The following is a 23489-nucleotide window of genomic DNA, read 5'->3' as shown; positions in this document are numbered from 1 at the left end:
GTCAACAAATGGGCCAGGTGCATAGGGGCTGATCTCACCTGTCCTTCTCAGGGAAGGTAAAGACCCAGCAAGGACTCTGCACCATGAAGGTGAAGGCAAGGCCCAGAGGATGGCAATGCCGGGAAGGCTCTGCATGGGTGGACGAGGGGCCAATGCTCTGGGACAGAGGACTGCTGTCCAGAGATGGGATCTGCCTCACAAGACTGGGAAGAGCAGATCAGGGTATCACCAGCTGAGCTGGTGAGGGGGCTTTAAACTAGACCCTCCGGGAAAGGACAAAGAAAGCTCAACAGGCATGTGGTATTGGGGCACAGGACCCTGTGGGAATATGGGAGGTGCTGGGTGCTGCAGATGCATTGGGCACCAAGTGCTAGGCACTGAGAGGAGAGGCCATACTCTGGAGAATAGCTGGGGAACTGCAATGGGGCAGAGACATGAGAGGGAACCTGGCAGGGTAGGATATAAAGTGTCTCCTGCATGTGGGTGCAAGCACAAGGAGCAGGGAAGCACAAGCAAGGGGAACTGGATGTCCTCTGTAAAACTGATGTTGTGGGTGTTACAGAAACCTGGCAAGACTGCTCTGTACCTGGAATATCAGCATTGAGGAGTATAGCCTGCTGGGAAGCACAGTTTGTTCTGCAAGGATGTGCTATGGCCCGCAGCAGCAAGGAGATTGATGCTTGTGCTTAGGGCCAGCAAGAAGACAGCAGTGATCCTGGGTGCACCTGGAAAGACAGAGGGACAAGAAGGGCAGTGATGCTCTGAAGGGGCCCCGCAGACTGCCACGGCAGGAAGAAGTAGGTGAGGCAGTCTTCACACAGGGAACAAGAGCATCTGCAATGCAGCCAATGCTCCTAGAAAGGAGTAGAAACTCCCCCGACAACGACTGCAATTAGAGCACAGTGGCAGAAACAACACCCAGTGGGTCCTTAATATGAGCACAGGATGAGCTCCTGGGCACAGATGAGGGCCTTGGTCCTGCACCCAGTTCACACCAGAATGGAGGAATCACACGAATGGGAACTGGTTGGAAACCTGGGAGGAGGCAGCCATGTGCAAGGCACCAAGTCAGAAGCATTCTGGTCTAATGCCTAGGCCATGGAGGGATGGCTGGAGTCAGGGGCTGGGGCAGAAACCAGGAGTCCAATGGTGAGGGGGATAGGGAAGCCCAGGGACAGAGCAGACACCCCGCAGGTCAGGGGCAGGCCCTGGGAGTCAGAGGCTGAGTTAGAAAAGCCCAGGAATGAGCCACAGGGCAAGAGCTGAGCATGAGCCATGCCGGGGCCAAGCCCCAGGAAAGCCAAAGAGTGCAGGAGACAGGAGGCTACCCACAGCCCACGGCTTAGAGCTGCAGGTGGCTGGCTCAGGCTGTGGCCACACCTGGCACCAAATGGGGAGCTGCACTCCCTGCCACCTCAGTGGAACAGCCAGTTCAGTTGCTGGGGCAGAGTGGTCAGTCAAAGCCCTCGCCAAGCAGTGGAAATGACCAGACAATAAGCCCAGCCTGGCCGGCCTCATCTGGGCTTGCCATCAGACACCACCCAGACTTCGTGGCACTGAGACAGGGAAAGCTTGAGACACGGTGCTCTCCTTGCTGTGACTTAACTGCTGCAGGGAAGCTACAGGTGACCCATGGGCAGGTGGCCCAGAGGACCAGAGCCAGGAGGACATGGTGCTGGGAGCTCAGCACAGAGCTCTCCAGCACCATGGATAGAGAAGACCAACCGCAGGGGATTGACATGGCTACACAAGACATTTGTAGCTGCCTGAGCATCAAGGGAAATGCCTGCAATCAGAGGGACTGGTCAGTCCCTGATGGGCTGCCTGGGAAAAGCGAGAAGGTGCAGGGACAGAACCAGGACAGCAAAGATGAAGTGGCCTAAAAACAATGCCGGAGGGCAGGGAACAGCTGCAAGCAGACCTGGACAGGTTGGACAAGTGGGCAGAAAACAACAGGATGCAGTTCAACAAGGAGAAATGCAAAGTGCTGCACCTAGGGAGGAAAAATGTCCAGCACACCTACAGCCTAGGGAATGACCTGCTGGGTGGCACGGAAGCGGAAAGGGATCTTGGAGTCCTAGTGGACTCCAAGATGAACATGAGCCGGCAGTGTGACGAAGCCATCAGAAAAGCTAATGGCACTTTATCGTGCATCAGCAGATGCATGACGAATAGGTCCAAGGAGGTGATCCTTCCCCTCTATCGGGCACTGGTCAGACCGCAGTTGGAGTACTGCATGCAATTTTGGGCGCCGCACTTCAAGAGGGATGTGGATAACCTGGAGAGGGTCCAGAGAAGGGCCACTCATATGGTTAAGGGCTTGCAGACCAAGCCCTATGAGGAGAGACTGGGGCACCTGGACCTCTTCTGCCTCCGCAAGAGAAGGTTGAGAGGTGACCTTGTGGCTGCGTATAAGTTCATCACAGGGGCACAGAAGGGAATTGGTGAGGTTTTATTCACCAAGGCGCCCCCAGGGGTTACAAGAAATAACGGCCACAAGCTAGCAGAGAGCAGATTTAGACTGGACATTAGGAAGAACTTCTTCACAGTTCGAGTGGCCAAGGTCTGGAACGGGCTCCCAAGAGAGGTGGTGCTCTCCCCTACCCTGGGGGTCTTCAAGAGGAGGTTAGATAAGCATCTAGCTGGGGTCATCTAGACCCAGCACTCTTTCCTGCCTATGCAGGGGGTCGGACTTGATGATCTATTGAGGTCCCTTCCGACCCTAACATCTATGAATCTATGAATCACTCCCGGAGGGTATGGCAGACTGGTCAGCATCGGACATGTCTCCTGGTGGCTCTCTCTCTCTCTACAGGGATACACAGTGCTTGAATAATATTCCACCACCCACTATGCGGAAAGCCTAGACGAGCCCCCAAAATGTAACCTGGGCGGTACTCCAAGACATATACCCTCTCCAATTGAAGGGGTCAGAGCAGGTGCTCCTTCTCCTACAGAGCAGAGCCAGATCACCAATGGGGACTTAACCATATACCTTTTAATGAGAAAAACAGTAATGGGAATATAACATGTATAAACCAGGAGGCATAGGGGGCACTACAATGCCCAGAGAGGGTGGGATTCAATAAGGGTAAGGCAGTTACATTTGTAGACATATTCATTCAGTTGACAAAAGGCAGGTTTACAAAGTATAAAACACAAACAGCACAACAAACTATACTGGTTGGTGAAATATAAAATGCACAAAATACAAAACATCAAATGATAAGAGATATAAGGCATAGGTACCTGGAGAGGGGAAAAACAAAATGACCCCCTTCCAGTGTAACAACAGCTTTTTCCTGTTACTTCATGCAACCCTACTTGACCCAGCTAGGACTTCTCACATGGCAGGCAGAAACTCTACCACATAGCCACTAGCACTAGGACTGCTCCAAGGTGCTAGGGGTTTTGACCTTCCAGGAGACCCTGACTCACATTGAGCTGCCCTGTCTCTCACTGGAAGCAGAGCTGGGAACCTCTTGGGTCACTACTCAGCTTCTTGCTGGAGCTGGGGAGCCTCTCCTGCTGGCTGCAGCCTCTCATAGGGGATCCTGGAGCCCAGCAGGGAGACTCTTCTGCCGGCCACATGTCACGCTGCTGAGGGTCCAACTGCTGCCTGCAGGTCCCACTCCCTTCAGGCTCTTCTAGGGCAACTGCTCCTGCCCCACTGGCCCAGCTCTTGCCAGCTCTTTGAATTTCCTTCCTTGTGGTCACTTGCTGGTCTTCCTTGAGTCAGCTGCGCTGCCCCTTTTATCCCCCTCCAGGTGACCCAAGGGGGCAATCAAGGGACATGGAGGGGAAGTCTCTGGGGCCTGATTGGTGAGGAAAGGGAATCCCAAGCCCTCCAATCATTTTTTACACTTTCAAAACCCTTGGACCAAATCACTACCAGATAGCCCATCACACAGTGTTTATCCCAGGCTTGTGGGTGTACTCCAGGAAGGGGGTCAGCTGAACATAAGTGCCCCAGGGGAGACACCTGAAGTGTGGTTTTGGCCGGGCACAGTGAGGAGGGTAGTTCAGCATAGTAGTGCCCCCTACTGTCTCATCACAGGTACCCCCTGGAAGAGTCGCTCCCCCAGCACAGTGAAATCTGGGAACCCCAGAGGTTGCAGGGGTAAATGTGGAAGCAGGGAACAGGGTGCCGGTTGTCCCACAAGATCCACAGGTGAGACAATGGGCAATGCCCATCTTGCCCAATGAAGCAGCTCAGCTGTATCCCAGCAGAGCTGCTCTGCTTCATTCCCTAATGTCTGTTTCTGGCCTGAGCTCAGCATAGCCTAAGTGGGGGGGCAGGGCTGAACTGGGCTTTAACCATCAGGCAGCCAACCACCCCAGGAGCCACACAACTCCTGCAGCCAGCACACACAGGTACAAGCACATTTGTGTGATAGTTTTTTTCTTCTCTGCAGACACAGGAACTGCTGCTGTATCACCAGTTGCGCCACCAAGAACAGCAGGGAAATGAGGGCAATGGGGTGAGGAACAACATCCTGGAGGGGCTCCGGTCCCCAGGTGTGACTTGGAAGTGTGGCCTGGTGGAGCTCAGGGAGAAGGACCCAACTGCCGGATGACAAGGACCAGGGGTGGGGCAGCTAGCCAGAAAGGAGGGAGTGGGAGACAGGGCACCTGAGGAGACCTCGGCTGAGAAGGGCTGAGGAAGGATCCCGAAAGAATGGAGAATATGGTAGCAGGTGGACAGGAGGAACTGGGATGGGAACAGACCTGGAGTGGTGCCAACACCCATGGGAGATGGAGCTTCATAAGGATAAGGCACTAATTAAGGGGAATAGGTGGAATGGGCAAGCAGCAGCCCCAGAAAGCAGAAGGCTTTCCTGTCTGCTGGCAGCGAAGCCCAGGACACTGCCCTGAGGCTGACAGGCATGTGATGGGAGTGGGCAAGAAACTACTGCCTGTTTCTCATGCTGGCATAGAGGAGGCAGCCTGAGCCTTGGTGGCTGCCTCAGACCATTTGAGAGTCAGACCCATGCTGGCAATGTCACAAGGATGTGGCAGATACCTGGGAGCAATGGGGCTGTCAAAGTGTTAGGTACTTCTGAATCAAACCAGTGCTTCTTGACTGACCTGGAGGTTGACAGATAGTCAAGCATGGGTGACTGGTGCCACCTTAGTCAAGGGGGCACATGCCCCCCCAGTGACCAGATGGGGAGTCCCCCTGTGGCCAATCTTGCTGACCAGGGGGGAGGTTCCCTGCTGCTTATCTCACCGACGGGGGTGGGGTGGGGTGTCCTCCCGCAGCTAACTGCAAAGCAGTCACGGTGCTCCCATTCCCCGGCCAGTGCTTGCAGGGGGGCATCAGCACTCCCGCCTGCCCCCCTTGCCCATTGCCTAAGTGGTGAGCATGGTCAGTCAGGGGGTGCGCCAGCACTCTCAGGGGGTGCACGTGCACCCCTGTGCGCCTCCTACGGGTCCCCACTGTAGTCAAGGAACATGGAAGGGGGACTGAAATGGGAATGCAGTGATAGGCAAGAGAAAGGGATAGTACCTAGTGCTGTGTATGCATGCGTTAGCCTGTGGCTGGAGGGTTCAAACAAGCGTGTCTGTAGGAAGAGGCAGGTTTTTTGGAGAGGTGTGCCCTGGCATAGCCCCAGTCAGTCAGACTGACAGTGAATACAGGCTCTTTATTTCTGTTTGGTTTCTTTTCCTTTCATAGATTCATAGATTGCAGAGTCGCAAGGGACTGCAATGGATCATCGTGTCTGACCCCCTGGCCCTGGCAGGAAAGAGGACCGAGGTCAGACGACCCCAGCCAGGTGACTATCTAGCCTTCTCTTGAAGACCTCCAAGCTAGGTGATAGCACCACCTCTCTTGGAAGCCCATCCCAGATGCTGGCCACCCTTACTGTGAAAAATTTCTTCCTAATATCTAACCTAAATCCACTTTCAACTAGTTTACACCCGTTATTCCTAATCACTCCCTGGGGCTCCTTAGTAAACAGCTCTTCTCCTATTCCCTGTTGACCTCCCCTACTAAATTCATAGGCAGCCACAAGATCTCCCCTCAGCTGTCTCTTGTGAAGGCTGAAGAGATTCAGCTCTCTCAACCTCCCCCCGTAGGGTCTATCATGAACGCCACTAATCATGCGAGTGGCCTCCTCTGGACCCTCTCCAGATTCCTCGCATCCCTCTTGAAGTGTGGCGCCCAAAACTGGACACAGTACTCCAACTGTGGCCTGACCAGTGCCGCATAGAGGGGGAGCATCACCTCCTTTGATCTATTAGTCATGCACCTGCTAATGCACGACAAGGTGCGATTGGCCTTGTTGATGGCCTCGTTACACTGCCAGCTCATGTTCATCTTGGAGTCAATTACGACTCCAAGATCCCTCTCTGCCTCTGAGCTACTGAGAAGGACACTCCCTAACCTACAGGTGTGCTGGGGGTTCCTCCTTCCCAGGTGGAGTACCTTACATTTATCTTTATTAAATTGCATCCTATTTCTCTCTGCCCATTGCTCCAACCTGTCCAGGTTGGCCTGAATCTGCTCCCTACCCTCCGGTGTACTAACTTTGCCCCATAACTTGGTATCATCAGTGAACTTGGAAAGGGTGCTCTCCACGCCCTCATCCAAATCACTGATGAAGATATTGAATAATATTGGTCTGAGGACTGAACCCTGCGGGACCCCACTGCCCACCTCCCTCCAGGCCGAGAAGGAAGCATCCACCACCACTCTCTGGTGCGGTCCCTAAGCCAGTTGGCCACACACCTGACTGTGTAGGCATCCACTCCGCAATCCACTAGGTTCCCAATGAGGACAGGGTGCGAAACTGTGTCGAAGGCTTTCCTAAGGTCCAGGAAGATGACATCAGCCTTGGCTCCTGCATCCAGGCAGTGTGTGACCTGGTCATAGAAAGCTACAAGGTTTGTCAGGCAGGATCTACCTGTGACAAACCCATGCTGGTTTCCCCTCAGCATTGTTTCCCCTGCCGGGCCTGCACAAATGTGTTCTTTGATTATTTTCTCCAGCATTTCCCCAGGAATAGAGGTAAGACTGACTGGCCTGAAGTTACCCAGCTCATCCCTTCTCCCTTTCTTGAAAATGGGCACCACATTGGCCCTTCTCCAGTCCTCAGGGACCTGGCCGGAGCACCACAAGTGTTTGAACAGCTGTGCCAGTGGCTCAGCTATGACACTGGCCAATTCTTTCAGCAGCCGTGGATGGAGGTCGTCCAGGCCTGCTGACTTGTACCCATCCAGCTCCTCCAGGAGCTTCTTAACTATTTCAGAACTAACCGTAGGCGGACTGGTGCCATGTGGACCTCCGTCAATGATTGAGGTAGGGGAATTGGCTTGGTCGGTACTTAGAAATACTGAAGCAAAGAACTCATTGAAGAGCTCTGCTTTTTTCTCCATGTCAAGCACCAGCTGTCCTGATCTGTCCTGCAGGGGCCCTATGTTGCTCTGAGCTTTCCTTTTGCCCGCTATATACCTGAAGAAGGACTTTTTATTGTCCTTGATTGTTGAAGACAGCCTGAGCTCAAGCCCTGCCTTGGCCTAACTGATTCCCTGCAATAGTGCGCCAGGGAGATATATTCCTCCTTGGTGGCTGCTTCCTGCTTCCATTGCCTATACATCTCTTTCTTTGCTCCCAGACTCTCCTGGAGTTCCCTGTTCAGCCAAGGTGGCTTTTTTCCCCCCTTACCTGCCTTCCTACATAATGGGATAGACTCCTTTTGAGACCCAAGGATCACTCTCTTGAGATACCTCCAGCCCTCCTGGACCCCCATTTGCTCTATGTTCTTCAGTTGCATCCCCTCACTAATTAGCCTTCTAAGCTTGCTAAAGTTGGCCCTTCTGAAGTCCAACACCTTAGACCCACTAGTTACTTTACCCACCCTTCACTGGATAGTGAATTTGACCAAGTGATGGTCACTATCTCCCAGGCTACCATGAACTCGCATGTCCCCCACAAGATCATCCCCTGTTGCTAAAACCAGGCCAAGCAAGGCGCTACCCCTGGTGGGACTAGACACCACCTGGGTTAGGTGGAGGTCCTGCACACAGTGTAAGAACCTCCATGAGCGGCTTGTTTTGGCTGTCTGCTCCTCCCAGCAGATATCTGGGTAGTTTAGATCTCCCATGACCACCACCTCCCTCGTCTGTGTGGTGTCTGCTAGCTGCCCAGAGAATACATCATCTAACTCTTGATCCTGTTGAGGAGGCCTGTAGTAGACCCCCACAACCAAGTCCTTTTCCCCTGGCCCCCCCCTGCCCCCCCTGGATCCTGAACCACAATGCCTCTGTGTTCCCCTCTTCCACCCCTGCCTTGATGGTGGAAGACGTATACCACTCCTTAATATAGAGTGCTACCCCCCACCATTTTTCCCCACTCTGCCACACCTGTACAACCTATACTCCTCAATGCTTACTGCCCCATCATGTTTCTGGTGAACCAGCAGCAGTGGGGCTTGAGAAGTGTCCCTGGGGTCTACAGCAATACTCCGGACAAAGAACAAGCCAAGTCAAGTCAAGCCCAACCAGGGAAGACTCTTCAAGATCCAACACTCGAGTCATCTTCCTTGGGATTCTTCCTGTCCCAGGAGAGGAAGGCAAAGGCAGGACAATGCAGGCCCCAGACCTGGTCAGAGACTGGCAGACCACACTGATATGGGCAGACCACAGACCTAGCAATAGCTGAAGGTGTGAATACCAGGTGCTGCAGCTGCTATGCAGTCAGCCAGAATTAGATTGAAAGAATCGTGTGTCTTTGTTTGCAGGAAAGCACATTATGTGCAGAAGAAAGGAAAGCAAGAGGTAAAGGTGCACTGGGAGGTAAAGCCAGAGACAGAGAGAAGGAGGAACCCACCAGTGAAACCAGCTGTCCTCAGTCCTGTCCACTGTCCAGGGATGCACGCAATCCTGCTGGAGTGCGGCTAAAGCAGGAGGCCACAAAGCCTGTTCTCCTAAGTGAGGGACACAACAAGTCTCTCACTGGGGTTGTAGAAAGGCAGCAGCAAGGTGCCAGACTTCCATGTGTAGATCCTGAGGTGGTGCAGAGTCACTTGGAAGAACTGGATGCCTTTAAGTTGGCAGGCCCGGACGAGCTCCATCCGAGGGTGCTGAAGGCACTGGCCGACATCATTGCAGAGCCACTGGCAGGAATATTCGAACGCTCGTGGAGCACGGGCCAAGTCCCGGAGGACTGGAAAAGGGCTAACGTGGTCCCCATTTTCAAAAAGGGGAGGAAGGAGGACCCGGGCAACTATAGGCCAGTCAGTCTCACCTCCATCCTTGGTAAAGTCTTTGAAAAAATTATCAAGGTTCACATTTGTGAGAGCCCGGCAGGCCAAATTATGCTGAGGGGAAACCAGCACGGGTTCGTGGCGGGCAGATCGTGCCTGACCAATCTAGTCTCTTTCTATGACCAGGTTACGAAACGCCTGGACACAGGAGGAGGGGTGGATGTCGTATACTTAGACTTCAGGAAGGCCTTCGATACAGTATCCCACCCCATACTGGTGAACAAGTTAAGAGGCTGTGACTTGGATGACTACACAGTCCGGTGGGTGGCGAATTGGCTAGAGGGTCGCACCCAGAGAGTCATGGTGGATGGGTCGGCTTCGACCTGGAAGGGTGTGGGCAGTGGGGTCCCGCAGGTCTTGGTCCTTGGACCGATACTCTTTAATGTCTTCATCAGTGACTTGGACGAGGGAGTGAAGTGTACTCTGTCCAAGTTTGCAGATGACACAAAGCTATGGGGAGATGTGGACACGCCAGAGGGCAGGGAACAGCTACAAGCAGACCTGGATAGGTTGGACAAGTGGGCAGAAAACAACAGGATGCAGTTCAACAAGGAGAAATGCAAAGTGCTGCACCTAGGGAGGAGAAATGTTCAGCACACCTACAGCCTAGGGAATGACCTGCTGGGGGGCACAGAGGTGGAAAGGGATCTTGGAGTCCTAGTGGACTCCAAGATGAACATGAGCCGGCAGCGTGACGAAGCCATCGGAAAAGCCAATGGCACTTTATCGTGCATCAGCAGATGCATGACAAATAGGTCCAAGGAGGTGATGCTCCCCTCTATCGGGCGCTGGTCAGACCACAGTTGGAGTACTGCGTGCAATTCTGGGCGCCACACTTCAAGAAGGATGCGGATAACCTGGAGAGGGTCCAGAGAAGGGCCACTCATATGGTCAAGGGCCTGCAGACCAAGCCCTACGAGGAGAGACTAGAGAAACTGGACCTTTTCAGCCTCCGCAAGAGAAGGTTGAGAGGCGACCTTGTGGCTGCCTTTAAGTTCATCACGGGGGCACAGAAGGGAATTGGTGAGTATTTATTCACCAAGGCACCCCAGGGGGTTACAAGAAATAATGGCCACAAGCTAGCAGAGAGCAGATTTAGATTGGACATTAGGAAGAACTTCTTCACAGTTCGAGTGGCCACGGTCTGGAACGGGCTCCCAAGGGAGGTGGTGCTCTCCCCTACCCTGGGGGTCTTCAAGAGGAGGTTAGATGAGCATGTAGCTGGGGTCATCTAGACCCAGCACTCTTTCCTGCTTATGCAGGGGGTCGGACTCGATGATCTATTGAGGTCCCTTCCGACCCTAACATCTATGAATCTATGATTAGCTGGTTAGTGGTAGAATGGGACTCATCTGTGCTATGGGTAGCACAGATACTGGAGGGTGTGGGGGCTGGTCTGTGGTGTGGGGGGAATAGGTGCTGGGGGTGGTGCAGGGTGCTGGGCAGGGGACACACAGGAACCCAGGTCCATGGGAGGTGGGGGTGCCTCCCACCACAACCACCATTACAGGCCTGTACCATGTACTTGTTGGGTCTCTTCTCCTCCAACCAGTTGTGGTACTGGACAATGGCTTAGAGGTGAAGCGGCTGCTTGTGCACCTGCAGGGATGATCAATGTGGCTTCCTCAGGGGGAGGAGAGCCCCCCCCCACTACACCCCCATCTCAGCACCAGGTGCCCCATGGGGTCTGCCTGCCTAGGCTCTCTAGGGGAGAGAAGGCATGTGGGGGTAGATAAGATCCTGAAATGGTTGTAAGGGTGACACCAAGAGAAGCTGGCAGTCCAGGGCAGGCATAGCTGTGCCACAGGGCTGAGGGGAGGAGCAGGGGAAAGGGCACCATTGGGAATGGGACAGAGAGGACACCAGGGAGAAGAGCCTGGCATGGCTGGGGGCGGGGGGCTGGGATCCAGGAGGTCGGGAAGGACTGTGCATGGGGAGCACAGGACATGAACCCCTTGGAGTGAGAAGGGCAGGGATGGGAAGGGCAGGGCTCTGTCATTAGTGGGGCAGGGAGGCAGGAACCCCCTTGGGAGGGGATGCTGCCGTCACCTGCAGGATCTTGATGAGCTGAACTTTGTCCTCCACCACCACCACGTTGGTGGTGCAGTCAGCGGTGATGTAGCCGCAGGCCTCAGGGAAGCTGGTGCTGTAGAGCCTGACTGCCAGACCCCTGGGGTGGGGAAAACCAGCAGCATGAAGCCAGGGGCCCTGAGGAGATGCCCCATCAGCCCAGCTGCACCCGCTCCAGTCCCACCTGTTCCAGAGCCACTCAGTGACCTGCCCAAGGTGCCCCCTCAGCCGGCCACAACCTGCACCCACACCAGGGCCAGGCATGTGTCCCCCCACCAGGCAGTGCTGGCACCTATGCGGGCCCCCATCCCACCCTGCAGCATGAAGGCACCCCCTTACCCGGCCATGATGGCCCTTATGTCAGCGATGACCCACTCGGGGCTGTTGGAGCCCAGGATCGTGATGCCATAGAAGCGCTCCAGGCCCAGTTGGGGACACTAGAGAGGGGCTCAGGTCCACATGCACAAACCCAGGGCAGGACCCAACCACACCTGACCCCACTCTGGCCCAGCGCCCCTCAGCCCCATGCCCACAGCTCCTGCTCACTTTCAGGAAGCCCTTGGTGGCAGCTCAGCACTGCTGCTGGTACTGCCGGTAGCTGAGGCTCTCCCACATCTGCACCCACTTGTAGGCCAGGGTGGGCCAGTCCCCATGGTGCTCCACCACCGCCTGGAACAGCTGGTGCATGGTGATGGGTAGCAAGGCCCCGGGGCCCTTGGGGTCCAGCTGTGCCACCCCATCTACACACATGGTAAGCAGGGTTTCCACCGGTGCCACAGTGGAGGGTTTCCACTGCCCACTTGATCGCCAAACACTTTCTATTGTAGTGTAATTCCGCTCAGGTGGGTGTAACTTCCTACTTATGTATGCTATAGGGCACTCTTCTTCCCCTTCTGTGTGGATCAACACCGCTCCAACTGCTGCTTCTGATGCATCAGTCTGCACCAGGAAGGGTTTATTAAAATCTGGGGTATATAGCATGGATTGCAAGCACAATGCTTCCTTCACCACTTGGAATGCCTTTTCAACATCCATCTTACCTTGGCAGGAGCCCCTACCTTTGTCATCTCTGTCAATGGCACCACTAAATCTGCGAAGTGGGGTACAAACCTTCTATAATAGTTGGCTAGCCTCAAAAATGCCCTCACTTGTTTTTTAGATTAGGGAGCTTGGTACCTCTGCAAAGCCTCCACCTTGCTTAATAATGGTCTCACTTTTCCACTTCCTACTAGGAACCCCAGGTACTGAGTTTCTTCTTTCCCTATGGTACATTTTTTTGGATTGGCTGTCAGCCTGGCCCGTCTCAAGTCTTGTACCACTGCCCTTAGCGCTTTGAGGTGTTAGGCCCATTCTTCAGTATAGATAATAATATCATCTATGTATGCTGCAGCATAACCCATATGGGGGGCCAAAACTCTGTTCATTAGATGCTGAAACGTAGCTGCGGCTCCATGTAATCTGAACTGCATGAGTCGGAACTGGAAGAGCTCCCATGGGGTGGTGAATGCTGTTTTCTCCTGGTCTTCAGGAGCTACTTCTTCAGCAGATTGATGTGGTATACCTGCTTCTTCTTTTGTTTGTCTGTCTGATACACCTCATAATCCAAGGGCCCCACTTGGCGTATAACTTCATAGGGTCCCTGCCACCGGGCAAGTAGCTTACTCTCCCGGTCCGGTAATAAAACCAACATGCAGTCCCCCACCTTAAACTTCCTCTCCCGGGTGCCCCGGTTGTAAGATCTCACCTGACGTTGCTGGGCCTCTCTGAGATTTCCTACGACCTCACTCCGAGCGGCTTCAAGGCACTCTCACAGTTGTATCACATACTGGATCAAGTTCTGGCCTTTATCCTGCTGTTCCTCCCAACCTTCTTTAATCAGATTGAGTATTCCCTGGGGTTGCCAGCTGTATAATAGCTCAAAGGGTGAAAACCCAGTTGAGGCTTGGGGCACCTCTCTTACCGCAAACAACAAAGGTGGTATCATTTTATCCCAATCCTGAGGGCTCTCAGCCACAAACTTCTTTAACATCTGTTTCAGAGTCTGATTAAAATGTTCCATGAGTCTGTCCATTTGGGGGTGATAGGCTGCCACACATCCCCACCTGGACCACTGGTAGTATGTGGATGCCTTCCATCGCGTTGGCTAACAGAGCCTGTTGTCTAGCGGCTTGCTTCCGTAGGCCTTGTATCGCTTGCTGTAGCCCAACTACAACCTGTGGTTGTGACTCTGGACCTGGGCTAGGCATCCGCTCTCCCTTCTCTCTCTTTCTGGACCCAAGGATTCTTTTCCTCATACGGCCAAACCAGAGTCCTATGATGCATGCTGCCGTACGGAACTTTCCCGGCCAATGCACCATTGTAACAGGTATCTGCTCTGGGCCGATCTAAACATGGCCCACACACCTGTTCCTGGGGCAAATGCCCACTTTCTCGCCTGCCATGCCTTGCTGTTAATTGGTTAATTGATGTTAATTAGCAGGAGGCTGTCCTTGGACTGCCCCGAGGCCAGAGGGCGCTATCTGCAGCTCCGTTTCCTTCCCTACACTGCAGCCCACGCCTTGCCAATGGAATAGACGTTGTTATGTCCTAGCCTTATTATAATCTGGCCCTTTGTCCTCTTTGGGCCCTACCTCTTTTGATCTGCACCCTTTCCGGTGCTAGGGCTCTCCCTGGCCCTATCTCACTATGTGCCCTCTTCTTTGGGCCTTCTCAGTAACTCTGCCCCCTCTTGGGAGCTTCTCAGTAACGCTGCCTCCCCTCTGGAGCTTCTCAGTAACGCTGCCCCTCTCTCTGGGGCTTCTCCACAATGCTTCCCTCTCTTGGGACCTTCTCCACAAAGCTTCCCTCTCTTGGGACCTTCTCCACAATGTTGCCCCTTCTCAGGACCTTCACAGTAATGCTGCCCCCTCTCGGGGCCTCTTCCACAATGCTGCCCTCTCTCTGGGCCTTCTCAAGCGCTGCCCCTTTCCCTGGGGCTCACCACAAAGCTGCTTCCTTCTCTGGGGCTCATAAGGGAGCCAGGCCCTGCCCCGTCTGGTCAGCTGACCTCCTCTGGTTGCCCTGGCAACCAACAGCTAGGCTCCTTATTCCCTGCCAGGGCTTGCTCCCAACAGTTTCCCCTCTTTAGGAGCAGGGCACCTAAGTGCTTTGCGACAGGCCCTCTAGCCAATTTGTGACCCATTTGACTGTGTAGGCATAAATGCCACAATCATCTAGCTTTTTAACAAGAATGGGGTGGGAGGCAGTGTCAAAGGCCTTTCTAAAGTCCAGAAAGACTACATCCACCACGACACCTGTGTCCAATGATTTTGTTACCTGATTGTGGAAGGCAATCAGGTTGGTCTGACAGGACCTGCCCCAATGAACCCATGCTAGTTGCCCTTGAGCATCACCCCCCCCCCCCGCCTTGCTGGTCCCTCACAGATGTGCTCCTGGAAAATTTTCTCAAAGAGCTTCCTCAGGACTGAAATAAGACTAATGGGCCTATAGTTGCCTGGGTCCTCCCTCTTTTGAAAATGGGGACCACATTGGCCTTCTTTCAGTCGTCTGGCACCTGGCCAGAGCACCACAAGCAAGGTTCCCTCTAAGGTGTGTGCATGCGTGGCCACACACAACTAGAAGTGTGGCCACGCACAGCCTTTTCAAGGCCGTGCACCAGGCGAGGCTGGGATGGGAGCCTGGTGCGGGCTCTGCTGGCTCCGGGAAAGTGCTCCACTCCCCCACCTCAGGGCCAGGGTGTGGAGCACATCCCCAGAGCCGGTGGAGCCCGTGCCAACCCCATGACCCGCCCTCCATCCCTGCCTTGCCTCACTTTGGGGAGGAGCCACTGTCTGGCCCAAGTGAGGCTCTACTGGCTCTGAGACACTGGTCCGCTCCCCCGCATCACCTTAGGGAGTAAGGAGGCAAATAGCATCAGGCCTGGCTCCAGCCCCTGTGGCTCCCAGCTCCAGCCCCCGGCCCTTGGCCCCAGCCTCTGGCCCCCAGCATCCAGCCCCAGCCCCCAGCTCCAGCCTCCGGCCCCTGGCCCCAGCCCCTGGCCTCTGGTCCCCAGCCCTCTTTGGTAAGTGTCCCACACTGGACTGAGGTGGTGCGCTTATGGAGCGAGGCAGCACGCTCACGGACCGCTTCTTCTTCGAGGGAACATTGACTATGAGTGCTTGTAAAGCCATGCCAGGGGCCCTGCAATGACCCCTGCCAATTCCCTCAACACCCTGGGGTGGAGAGCATCTGGACCTGCTGATTTGAACATGTCCAGCCCCACCAGAAGTTCCCTGACTTGGTGCTCCCTAACCCTAGGCTTGGCAGAGTCTCTCCTGAGTCTGTCCTGAATCCTGGTAGGGGAGATGACCCAGTCCCTGTGTGGCAGGCCAGTAGGGGGAGCTCCTGCATTGACCCTCCCACCTCACTACACCCGTCCACCTGCTGGACTCCAAGTGACTCCCCAGGGACGCCTAAGCCCTGGCAGATCCCCTTTTGAGCCCCACTGCAGAGTCCAGGGGTACCGTGCCACCACCACCCCAAAGGGGGACCTTCTAGGTTCTGTGTCCTCAGGGAAACACAGGCCTAATAGTCCTACGGGTACTCGACCCAATACAAGCACTTGGGGCTCCTCCCCAAGTCAGGGGCCAAAAAGGATAGTCTCCCTCAGTCCTCAGACCCAAGGGGCCGCCTAGGCATAACTAAACCCACCCCTCAATAAGTCTCCTATGCCAGTGCCAAAGGAGAACTGTACTGGTTACAAAGGGTAGGGTGAGAATAGGGTAAGAGGTAGAGCACTATCAAGAGATTACCGTTGAGCAAAACAGTCTGGCTGAGGTAGCCGTTTGATACGCAAATGCATCACTGGGAGCTGACTAGCTCTCTAGAAACACTTATGAGTATCATCCAGAAAATGGTAGAGATCTGGCTCGGAGATTTCCAGAGAGAAAGCATTTCAGATGGATCAGACTCTCTCCCTGTGTCCTGATGCTTGTGCCATGCTGGAAAAATGGCTTCTCTCCTCCTTCTCCTTGGACCAGGCCCTTATATCGCCTTTCTGACCTCAGCAGTCCAGTCCAATAGAAGCCAGCAGTGTTGGCAACTAGCCAACCAATTTAAACAGCATCACTGGTCACCTGAGCAGATGAGCAGGGGCTTTTCCCTCCCCCCACTCAGGTGACCAGAGGGACCACACCTCGGCACCAGGCTTTTGTCATGTAGGCAGGGAGAAAAATCCCCCCGCCCTCAGGAATTCGACCCCAGTGTCCCAAGCTGACCCGGACAGGTTTCTGGAGAGAGACACAGATGGTGGCATTTCTGCCACACCCTGCTCAGATAAATGAAGGCAAAGAATTTGTTAAATTTGTTAGGGTGGTCTGGCCTAATGGCTAGGCCATGGAGGGATGGCTGGGACCAGGTGTGGGGCAGAAGCCAGGAGTCCAGTGATGGGGTGCAGAGGGAAGTCCAGGGACAGAGCCCACAACACAGACTAGGGGTGGGGACTGAGTTGCCAAAGCCCAGGAACGAGCCACAGGACAAGGGCTGAGCTTGAGCCATGCCGGGGCAGGCACCAGGGAAGCCAGAGAGTGCAGGAGCCGGGAGGGGGGAGGGGGCGGGACGATAAGGACAGTGTTACTATGGGGGAATACACAATTGGTGGACTAACCAACATGGGGAGGAGCTTCCCATGCATGGAAGGGTTACTGGCTCAGCACCAGGTTCCCAGGAAGTCAGCTCCAGCTGAGCACAGCTGACAGGATCCTGTAACAGGCAAACTGAGTTAGGTTCAGGCTCTTGGTGTAACTTCAGGGCTTCCTGGAACTAAGCAGTTAAATTGTACAGGGTTCCTTATAAGGTACTGGAAAAAGTGAGTGCTGTGGTTTGTGTGGTGGAGGAACCAGGTACAGCAAGTAGTTTCCTTAGAAGTAAAGGAAACTGAAAACGGAATAGAACTAGTGTACTTTATCTAAAAAGTTGTAAGAAACTTGAGGAGTGGTCAGTTTGAGATGAGGTAAGTGTGTGTGTGGGGAAGGGAAGGGAAGGGCCTGCGGGGTGCAGATTGAGAATGGTGGGGAGTGTGTGTCTGTGCCCACTCCCAGGAGCAAGGCCAGAGGGATGAAGGCAGCGGTGCCCCTCTGCAAGCCGCACACAGGCTGGAGGAGGGGGAGGGAGCTCGCACACAGTGGCTGCCACTGCCACCAGCCTTCCACCACTGCTCTACCCCGTGCAGCGCCGCTTGCCTGTGAAGCTGTGTGGCTGCAAAGCTTGCACACAGAGCTGTGCGGAGGGTGCAGGAAAGCAGCGTGGGGAGTGGCCGTGGCAGTGAGGTGGTGGTGGCTTCACAGGCAAGCGGCGCAGGACAACAGTGCCCCTCTGAGGGCCAACACAAGCCAGCCATCTGGTCAGCTGGGGGGAAGGAGGGGTCTTGCAAGCAGTGGCTGCCACCACACCACCACTGCTGTGCCCTGCACTGCTTTCCTGCAGCTGGCTGCATGGCTCTGCGGACACAGCTCTGCGGCTCCACAGGCAAGTGGCACGGGGTGCGACAGCAGCAGAGGTGGTGTGGTGGTGGCCTCCCCCCTGGCCAGCCAGCTTGTGTGTGACCTGCAGAGGGGCACCGCTGCCCTGTGCCGCTTGCCTGCAGAGCTGTGTGGCGGTGGAGCTGTGTCCACAGAGCTGGACTGCGAAGCCATGTGGCTAGCCATGGGAAGGCAGAGCGAGGCTTGGCAGTGGTGGTGGTGGTGCAGTGGCAGCTGCCAGGTGCGAGTCCCACCCCCCCCCCCCGATGCTGCCTTCCCCACCACTGCTGCACCCTGTGCTGCCTTCCCATGGCCAGCTGCACGGCTCTGTGGGCAAGCTCCGTGGGCACAGCTCTGTGGCTTCATGGCTCCACAAGCAAGCAGCAAAGGGAAGGCAGACTCCAGCTGCCCAGACTGACCCAGTAGGATTAGATATGACCTCATGAGGTCCCTTCCCACCCTTGTTTTCTGTGTTTCTCTCATTCTAACAGTCAGTCTGTAAATACCCAGAGGAGGAAGGGCCACAGTGAGCAGCCAGCAGTGCAGGAGTCCACCGGGAAGCCCAGGAGCCCCCACACCTGCACCACTTGGAGACCCAGGAAGAGCTCTGCAATGCAGGGCAGGGGAAGCTCGGAGAGGATGGGGCTGAGCTGCAGCAGAACCGGGCAGTGCTCTAGAACCCCCTTGCTTATGACACAGGATGGATGAGCTATGGAGACTTGGCAGGGGTGAGGTGACGGCCAGGGGAGTCCTGACTGCAGCTGGAGGCTGCCAAGGGCAAAGCTGCATTGGCTGAGGGCAGAGCGGAGGGCGCTGGGCTTTGCTGGTCACCATGTAGGACTGTTACAGCTGTGACAGTTTCTTCACCTCCCCGAGAGGCGCTGGGTGCTGGCTGCAGCCCAGGATGGGGATGTGGACTGGGCTGTGCCAAGGCTCCTGCTGGGATGTGCACTCGGAGGCTCCCGGCTGGGGATCTTGCCCCTCGACTCAGGTCCAGGGTTCAGGGCCTTGCTCTTTATGAGCATGAGGGGAGGAGGACAGGCACGGACCTCTTCCTGGGGTCTCTCAGGGGATCCTTGCAGCAGCAAGACATGGACAGTGCCCTCATCCCCCTGGCTGTCCTTCGGCAGCTCAGGCTGTCCCTAGTGTTTTGGGCTCTGCCTCTCAGCTGCGCAGGAGAGCTACTCATGCATTGTTTAAAGACAGGTTAAACAAACTTTCTAGTGCAGTTTGGATAGTGATGAACCTGCTGGAGCAGAGGGGACCAGAGGTGACCTCCTGGAGAGCCTTCTCCCATGCCCTCCTATGGTTTGAAGTGCAAAGTTGAAGGGCACTTACCGCACAAACGCAGACTGATGGCAGGGCAGGCAGCAGCAGTGCAGGACAGCACTGGAGGCTTATCGGGGACAGGGAAGTGGATACATGACCCCAGGGTGCGGGTACATAGGGTAGGGTCACGGGGTAGGGGAGGGCACTTTCTTTGGGGAAACCAAGGCTTGTGGCACAAAGACCCATGTATCCCAGGCCCTGACAGACAGCATAGGTGGATAATGCACGGGACTCCCCGGATGCCTGGAGGTTTGGCATGGAGGGCAGGGAAGGCAGCTCGGTGTGGATGAAACTGGCTGCCAGACTGGGCCAGGCATGAGACAAGGCGGGCTGTCGCTGCAGGGTACTGAGTGGGGTACAGGGAACAATCACACCGGAGCCCTGGGAGTGGCCCGAGCCACCAGCAGCAGGGCACAGTGTGTGGCTCCAACCTACCAAAGATGCAGCCAGGTCTAGTGCAGGCGAGTCCCAGCCCAGCCCAGCTGCAATCCTGCATGTTTGCTGGGTGCCGCTGCAGCTGGACTGAGCTGTGGCAGGGCGAGGGGCCACCCCCGGAGCTAGACCATGATGCAGGCCCCCAACGTGCAGTGGCTCCACACCCCCAGTGCTGCTCAGCTGTGGGGCGATGCTGTGCGGGATACTGCGCAATCAGCCCCGGACTCCGTCTCCACCATGTAAGTGTGAGCAGAAGCGGCCATGGGTCCTGCTCCGGGCCTGGGGGGCAGTGCATCCCACTGCTGAGGGTCAGGGCCTGGGCCCCAATAAATCTTAATCTGCCTTTGCGTGACGGGACTCAGTCCTGACCAACAAGATGATCTGGACAATCTCTGACACCTACCTGGACACCACAGCCCGGTAGGAACGGGACCTCCCTGGGGTGCAGGAGTCGTCCCAGGGACACCGCTCCCGCACCCCAGAGCAGCCCGCTGGGGCATCACGCCAAGGAGGAGGAGAGGTCCCGTACGCAGCTGCCATTTTTGGCCTGTCTGCTGGGGCTGTGCCTGCAGCCCAGGTCTTCACCATAGTCCAGGTCTTTTTCCGACCCTTGCCCTCACGGGGCTCCCAGGCCGTGCGGCTCTGGGCAGCTGCAGTGCTGGGCTGCACCCGGCACAGGGCCCACTGCCTCCTGCCGCCCCGGGGAAGCTCCCCCATCCCCACCCAGCCCTTGCCCCGTGTCTGGCAGGGGAGCCGGGCTGCCAGGGACAAGTTCCCCTTCTACGCTGCACCCAGCACCCCCCTCTGCCACACGGGCCAATGGCCGTGTCGACTGGCCCCAGGTGCCTGCGTGGGCCCTCTGGACAAGGCCGTGCCCCACATGGCTCAGCCCCTGCCAGGCCCCCAGGCAGGAGCCACGGGAGAGCGGGCACCGAGCGGGCTTGGGGCTGGGCTCTGGGCACACCACACATGGCACAGGGCTCGGCCAGAGGCTGCGGGGCCCCGGTGCCCACCTGTCTCGGGCTGCCTGGGCTGCACCTGCACCTGCGGCTGCGGCCGGCTCGGCCCCGGCTCCACTGGCCGTGCGCGGCAGCGGCGCTGGTGGGGAGGCGGTGCCGCCCGTGTCCGGCGCCCCTGCAGCCCGAGCAGGAGCTCCGTGCACGGGGCTGGGGCAGCGCGTCGCCCTCCCCGACCCAGCCCCGCGGGCGGAGGTGGGCGAGGACGATGATGGGCGCGCGGCCGGGCAGGCAGGGCACGGCCGTGGGGGGGACACTGCGGCTGGTGGCAGGGCGAGGGGCGGCGGAAGACGAGGGCGGCGGCAGGGGAGCCCGGGGCGGCGGGGGCAGGGGCCGGGGGGGCCCGGCCGGGGCGGGGAGCACAGAGCCCGCGGTGCCGCTCCCGCCCCGCGCCCCCCGCGCCCGGAGCCAGACCGGAGGCGCGGCTCGTCCCGCCGTTTATTGTCTCTGCTCTCGCGGCCCGGCCCAAGGTCCGGAGCCGCGGCCGCTAGTCCCGGTAGCAGCCGCGGATCGTGTCCTCGTGGGCGCTCAGCACCACCCGCCGCTTCAGCTTGGCCGTGGGACCTGCCGCCGGCGGGGAGAGCATCAGCGCCCGCCTGCTCCTTCCCCGCCGCCGCGGGCAGCTCAGCCGGGCTATGCCGGAGCCTTGCCGGGTCACCCGTGTAGGAAGCTCCCGGTCAGCCCAGTTCAGGGGCCCTCGCACCCGCCCCGGCCCCAACCCCGCTCCCGCTCCCGCTCCCGGGCGCTGCACGGAGGCTCCCACTCAGGGTCTGGAGCGGCTGGAGGCTGGGGCGGCTGGGGTGGGGGAAAGCCGGGCTCCAGCCCCAGCCCAGCTCCTCTCGGGCTCCCGCCCTGGTCCCAGGGGCCTGGTGCTCGGCACTCACCTAGCTCCCCACCGGCGATGGAGAAGTCCCTGGGCAGCAAGGCCCACTTCTGCACGCGATGGGCGCGGGACAGGGCGCGCTGGTTCACCCGCTCCATGCCCTGTTGGATGGCCTGGTACACGGCCGGGTCCCGCGTGCTCAGCACCTCCGACACCCGCGTGGCCTGGCTGCCCAGCTCCCGGCAGAACTGCACGGCCTCGGGGCTCAGCTCGTCCAGGGGCGCCCCCGACACTGGATCCACCTGGCACTGGGGGAGGGAGAACCGTCAGACACGGGAGCAGGCAGGGGAGAGCTGGGTTCGTGTGCTGGAGAGTCCTTCTCTGCAGACACAGAACCTGCTGCTGCCTCATCGGTGGGACCTCCAAGAGCCGCAGGGAAGCAAGTGATGGGATGGGGACGTTATCCCCGAGGCGCTCCTTGGGGTGATGGGTGGAGGGAGGCAGTGAGGAACAGGCATGCTGCCAGCCTTGGACATTTTTAAGTGGTGTAGACCAAGCTGCACAAGTGTGGCCAAGCAGAAAGCTCCACAGCCCATTTCTGACTGACCATAGCATGAAGCTTTGCAGGTGACCACCAGCTTGGTCAGCAAAGGACAGGAGGCATCAATATGTCTAACTCAACCAGTCATGAGATGTCATTAAAGAAAGCGCCAGGCCTGAAAGGAGACATTGTAAGTGAACCCTATGCATGAAGTAATCCAGATTTACTATATCATTGCTTTTCTTAAACTCCGAGCAGTAGTGATTCATGTAACCAAGCATATGCCATGCTGTCTTGCTGTAATAGATATGATAGGCTTAGATCATTTGTAAAAACAAAACGGCCTTGTTGAAGACCATATACTAAGGTAAAGAAGAAACAGGATGGCATTGCACAATGGAGATGAACCCTCCTTTTTTACTTTCCCAAGAATATAAATCCCAACAAACTGACACCTTTCAAATCCGCCAGAGATCTGGTTCAGCCCAGTCCTCAAAATTTCAGTGCAACAAAGAAACGTGAATAAAACCAAGCAGACTATCAGGACCAGTCATCTCTGGATACAGGGCAGGGGCTGGGGGGAACTCAGCAAATCCAAGATGACCCGTGGCCCATCTGCACACCACCCTCGTCCCCCCGGAGCCTCGTGAGCCCCGGCAGGTGAGGATCTCCACTGCGATGTCACATGGAGCCAGAGGGACCTCAGGATAAATGTTTGTTTCTGTTTTGAAGTGAAAGCAAATACAAAGTTGGGCTGCTGACCTGTTTCTGGTCACACAAGGTTACCGGTAATCTGGGTAAAGGTGGGCTAGTCATGTGGCAGGCCTAGAAAGCTGAAGGGGTTTTGCTTGCTGGGATCAAAGCCCTGGACACTGTCCTGAGGCTGACAGGGTCCCTACTTTCCCTGGCCACCTCCTCACTTACTTGCTTGCCCTCATTACACATTAACTTCTGTGCGGAAGTCTGCTGGGTCTCTCCCAGACTCTTCACGTTTGCAGCTCAAGGCTCTCTGGGGTGGGCCAGCCTGAGCTCACAAGGCATTTCTGCCTCACTGAAGTAGGTCCTGTTGCTGGAGAAGAGCTGTCTGTCTGGGAGTGCCTCCAGGGTCGCTCAGCCTAAAGCCTTCCCGATAGCACCCGCCCTTGGCCATCCCCTGGCCCATGTGCTCTCCCATGGGATTCTTCCCATCTCAGGGAGTGGAGGGTGAAGGACAAGGAAGATCAGGGATAGCTCATCGCATTGGGAAGCCTGAGGATGTTTAATCTAAAATGCAGGAGGGAGGTGAGCAGCGAGGTTTACAGATGGTGCTTGGGGGCAGCCAACACCAGGAGAGTTTGGCTCTTGGTGAGGGAGGCCAATGGGACTCAGGGCTTGAGGACTCAAAAGCAGGAGATGTGTGGGATGTCAGGTGGAAAAGGGAAAATGCAGCCTGGTGCTTGCTCCCCACGCACCAGGGTAGGATGGGCAGGGAAGGGCTACAGGTCCCTTGATCCAGACACTGAGCATGAG

The 23489-nt window shown here is 56.5% G+C and overlaps 1 protein-coding gene, 1 long non-coding RNA gene and 1 pseudogene across 4 annotated transcripts in view; 1 reads left to right on the top strand and 2 right to left on the bottom strand.

The window, feature by feature from the left end:
* Nucleotides 1–12089, bottom strand: part of LOC102562950 (long-chain-fatty-acid--CoA ligase ACSBG2-like) — a 45827-nt pseudogene extending 33738 nt beyond the window's left edge.
* A 4858-nt stretch (nt 12090–16947) lies between these two features.
* Nucleotides 16948–19947, top strand: LOC109285435 (uncharacterized). The gene is made up of 2 exons (XR_002093172.2): nt 16948–17328; nt 18328–19947. It is a non-coding gene; the product is annotated as an uncharacterized LOC109285435 (long non-coding RNA).
* Nucleotides 19948–21042: 1095 nt separating this feature from the next.
* Nucleotides 21043–23489, bottom strand: part of LOC102563185 (long-chain-fatty-acid--CoA ligase ACSBG2) — a 49761-nt gene continuing 47314 nt past the window's right edge. For all 3 annotated transcript variants that reach the window (XM_059725408.1, XM_059725409.1, XM_059725410.1), the window contains exons 13-14: nt 21501–21747; nt 21043–21180 (exon numbers count right to left, since the gene is read on the bottom strand). In XM_059725408.1, coding sequence (XP_059581391.1) covers nt 21104–21180; nt 21501–21747 — 324 coding nt within the window. In that variant the 3' untranslated portion in view covers nt 21043–21103. The remainder of the gene's footprint in view (nt 21181–21500; nt 21748–23489) is intronic.

Source organism: Alligator mississippiensis, chromosome 3 (assembly GCF_030867095.1).
Source record: "Alligator mississippiensis isolate rAllMis1 chromosome 3, rAllMis1, whole genome shotgun sequence".
Classification (NCBI taxonomy): Eukaryota; Metazoa; Chordata; order Crocodylia; family Alligatoridae; genus Alligator; species Alligator mississippiensis.
Note: the sequence above shows the minus strand (reverse complement) of the source record. Positions and strands in the feature narration are given on the sequence as shown.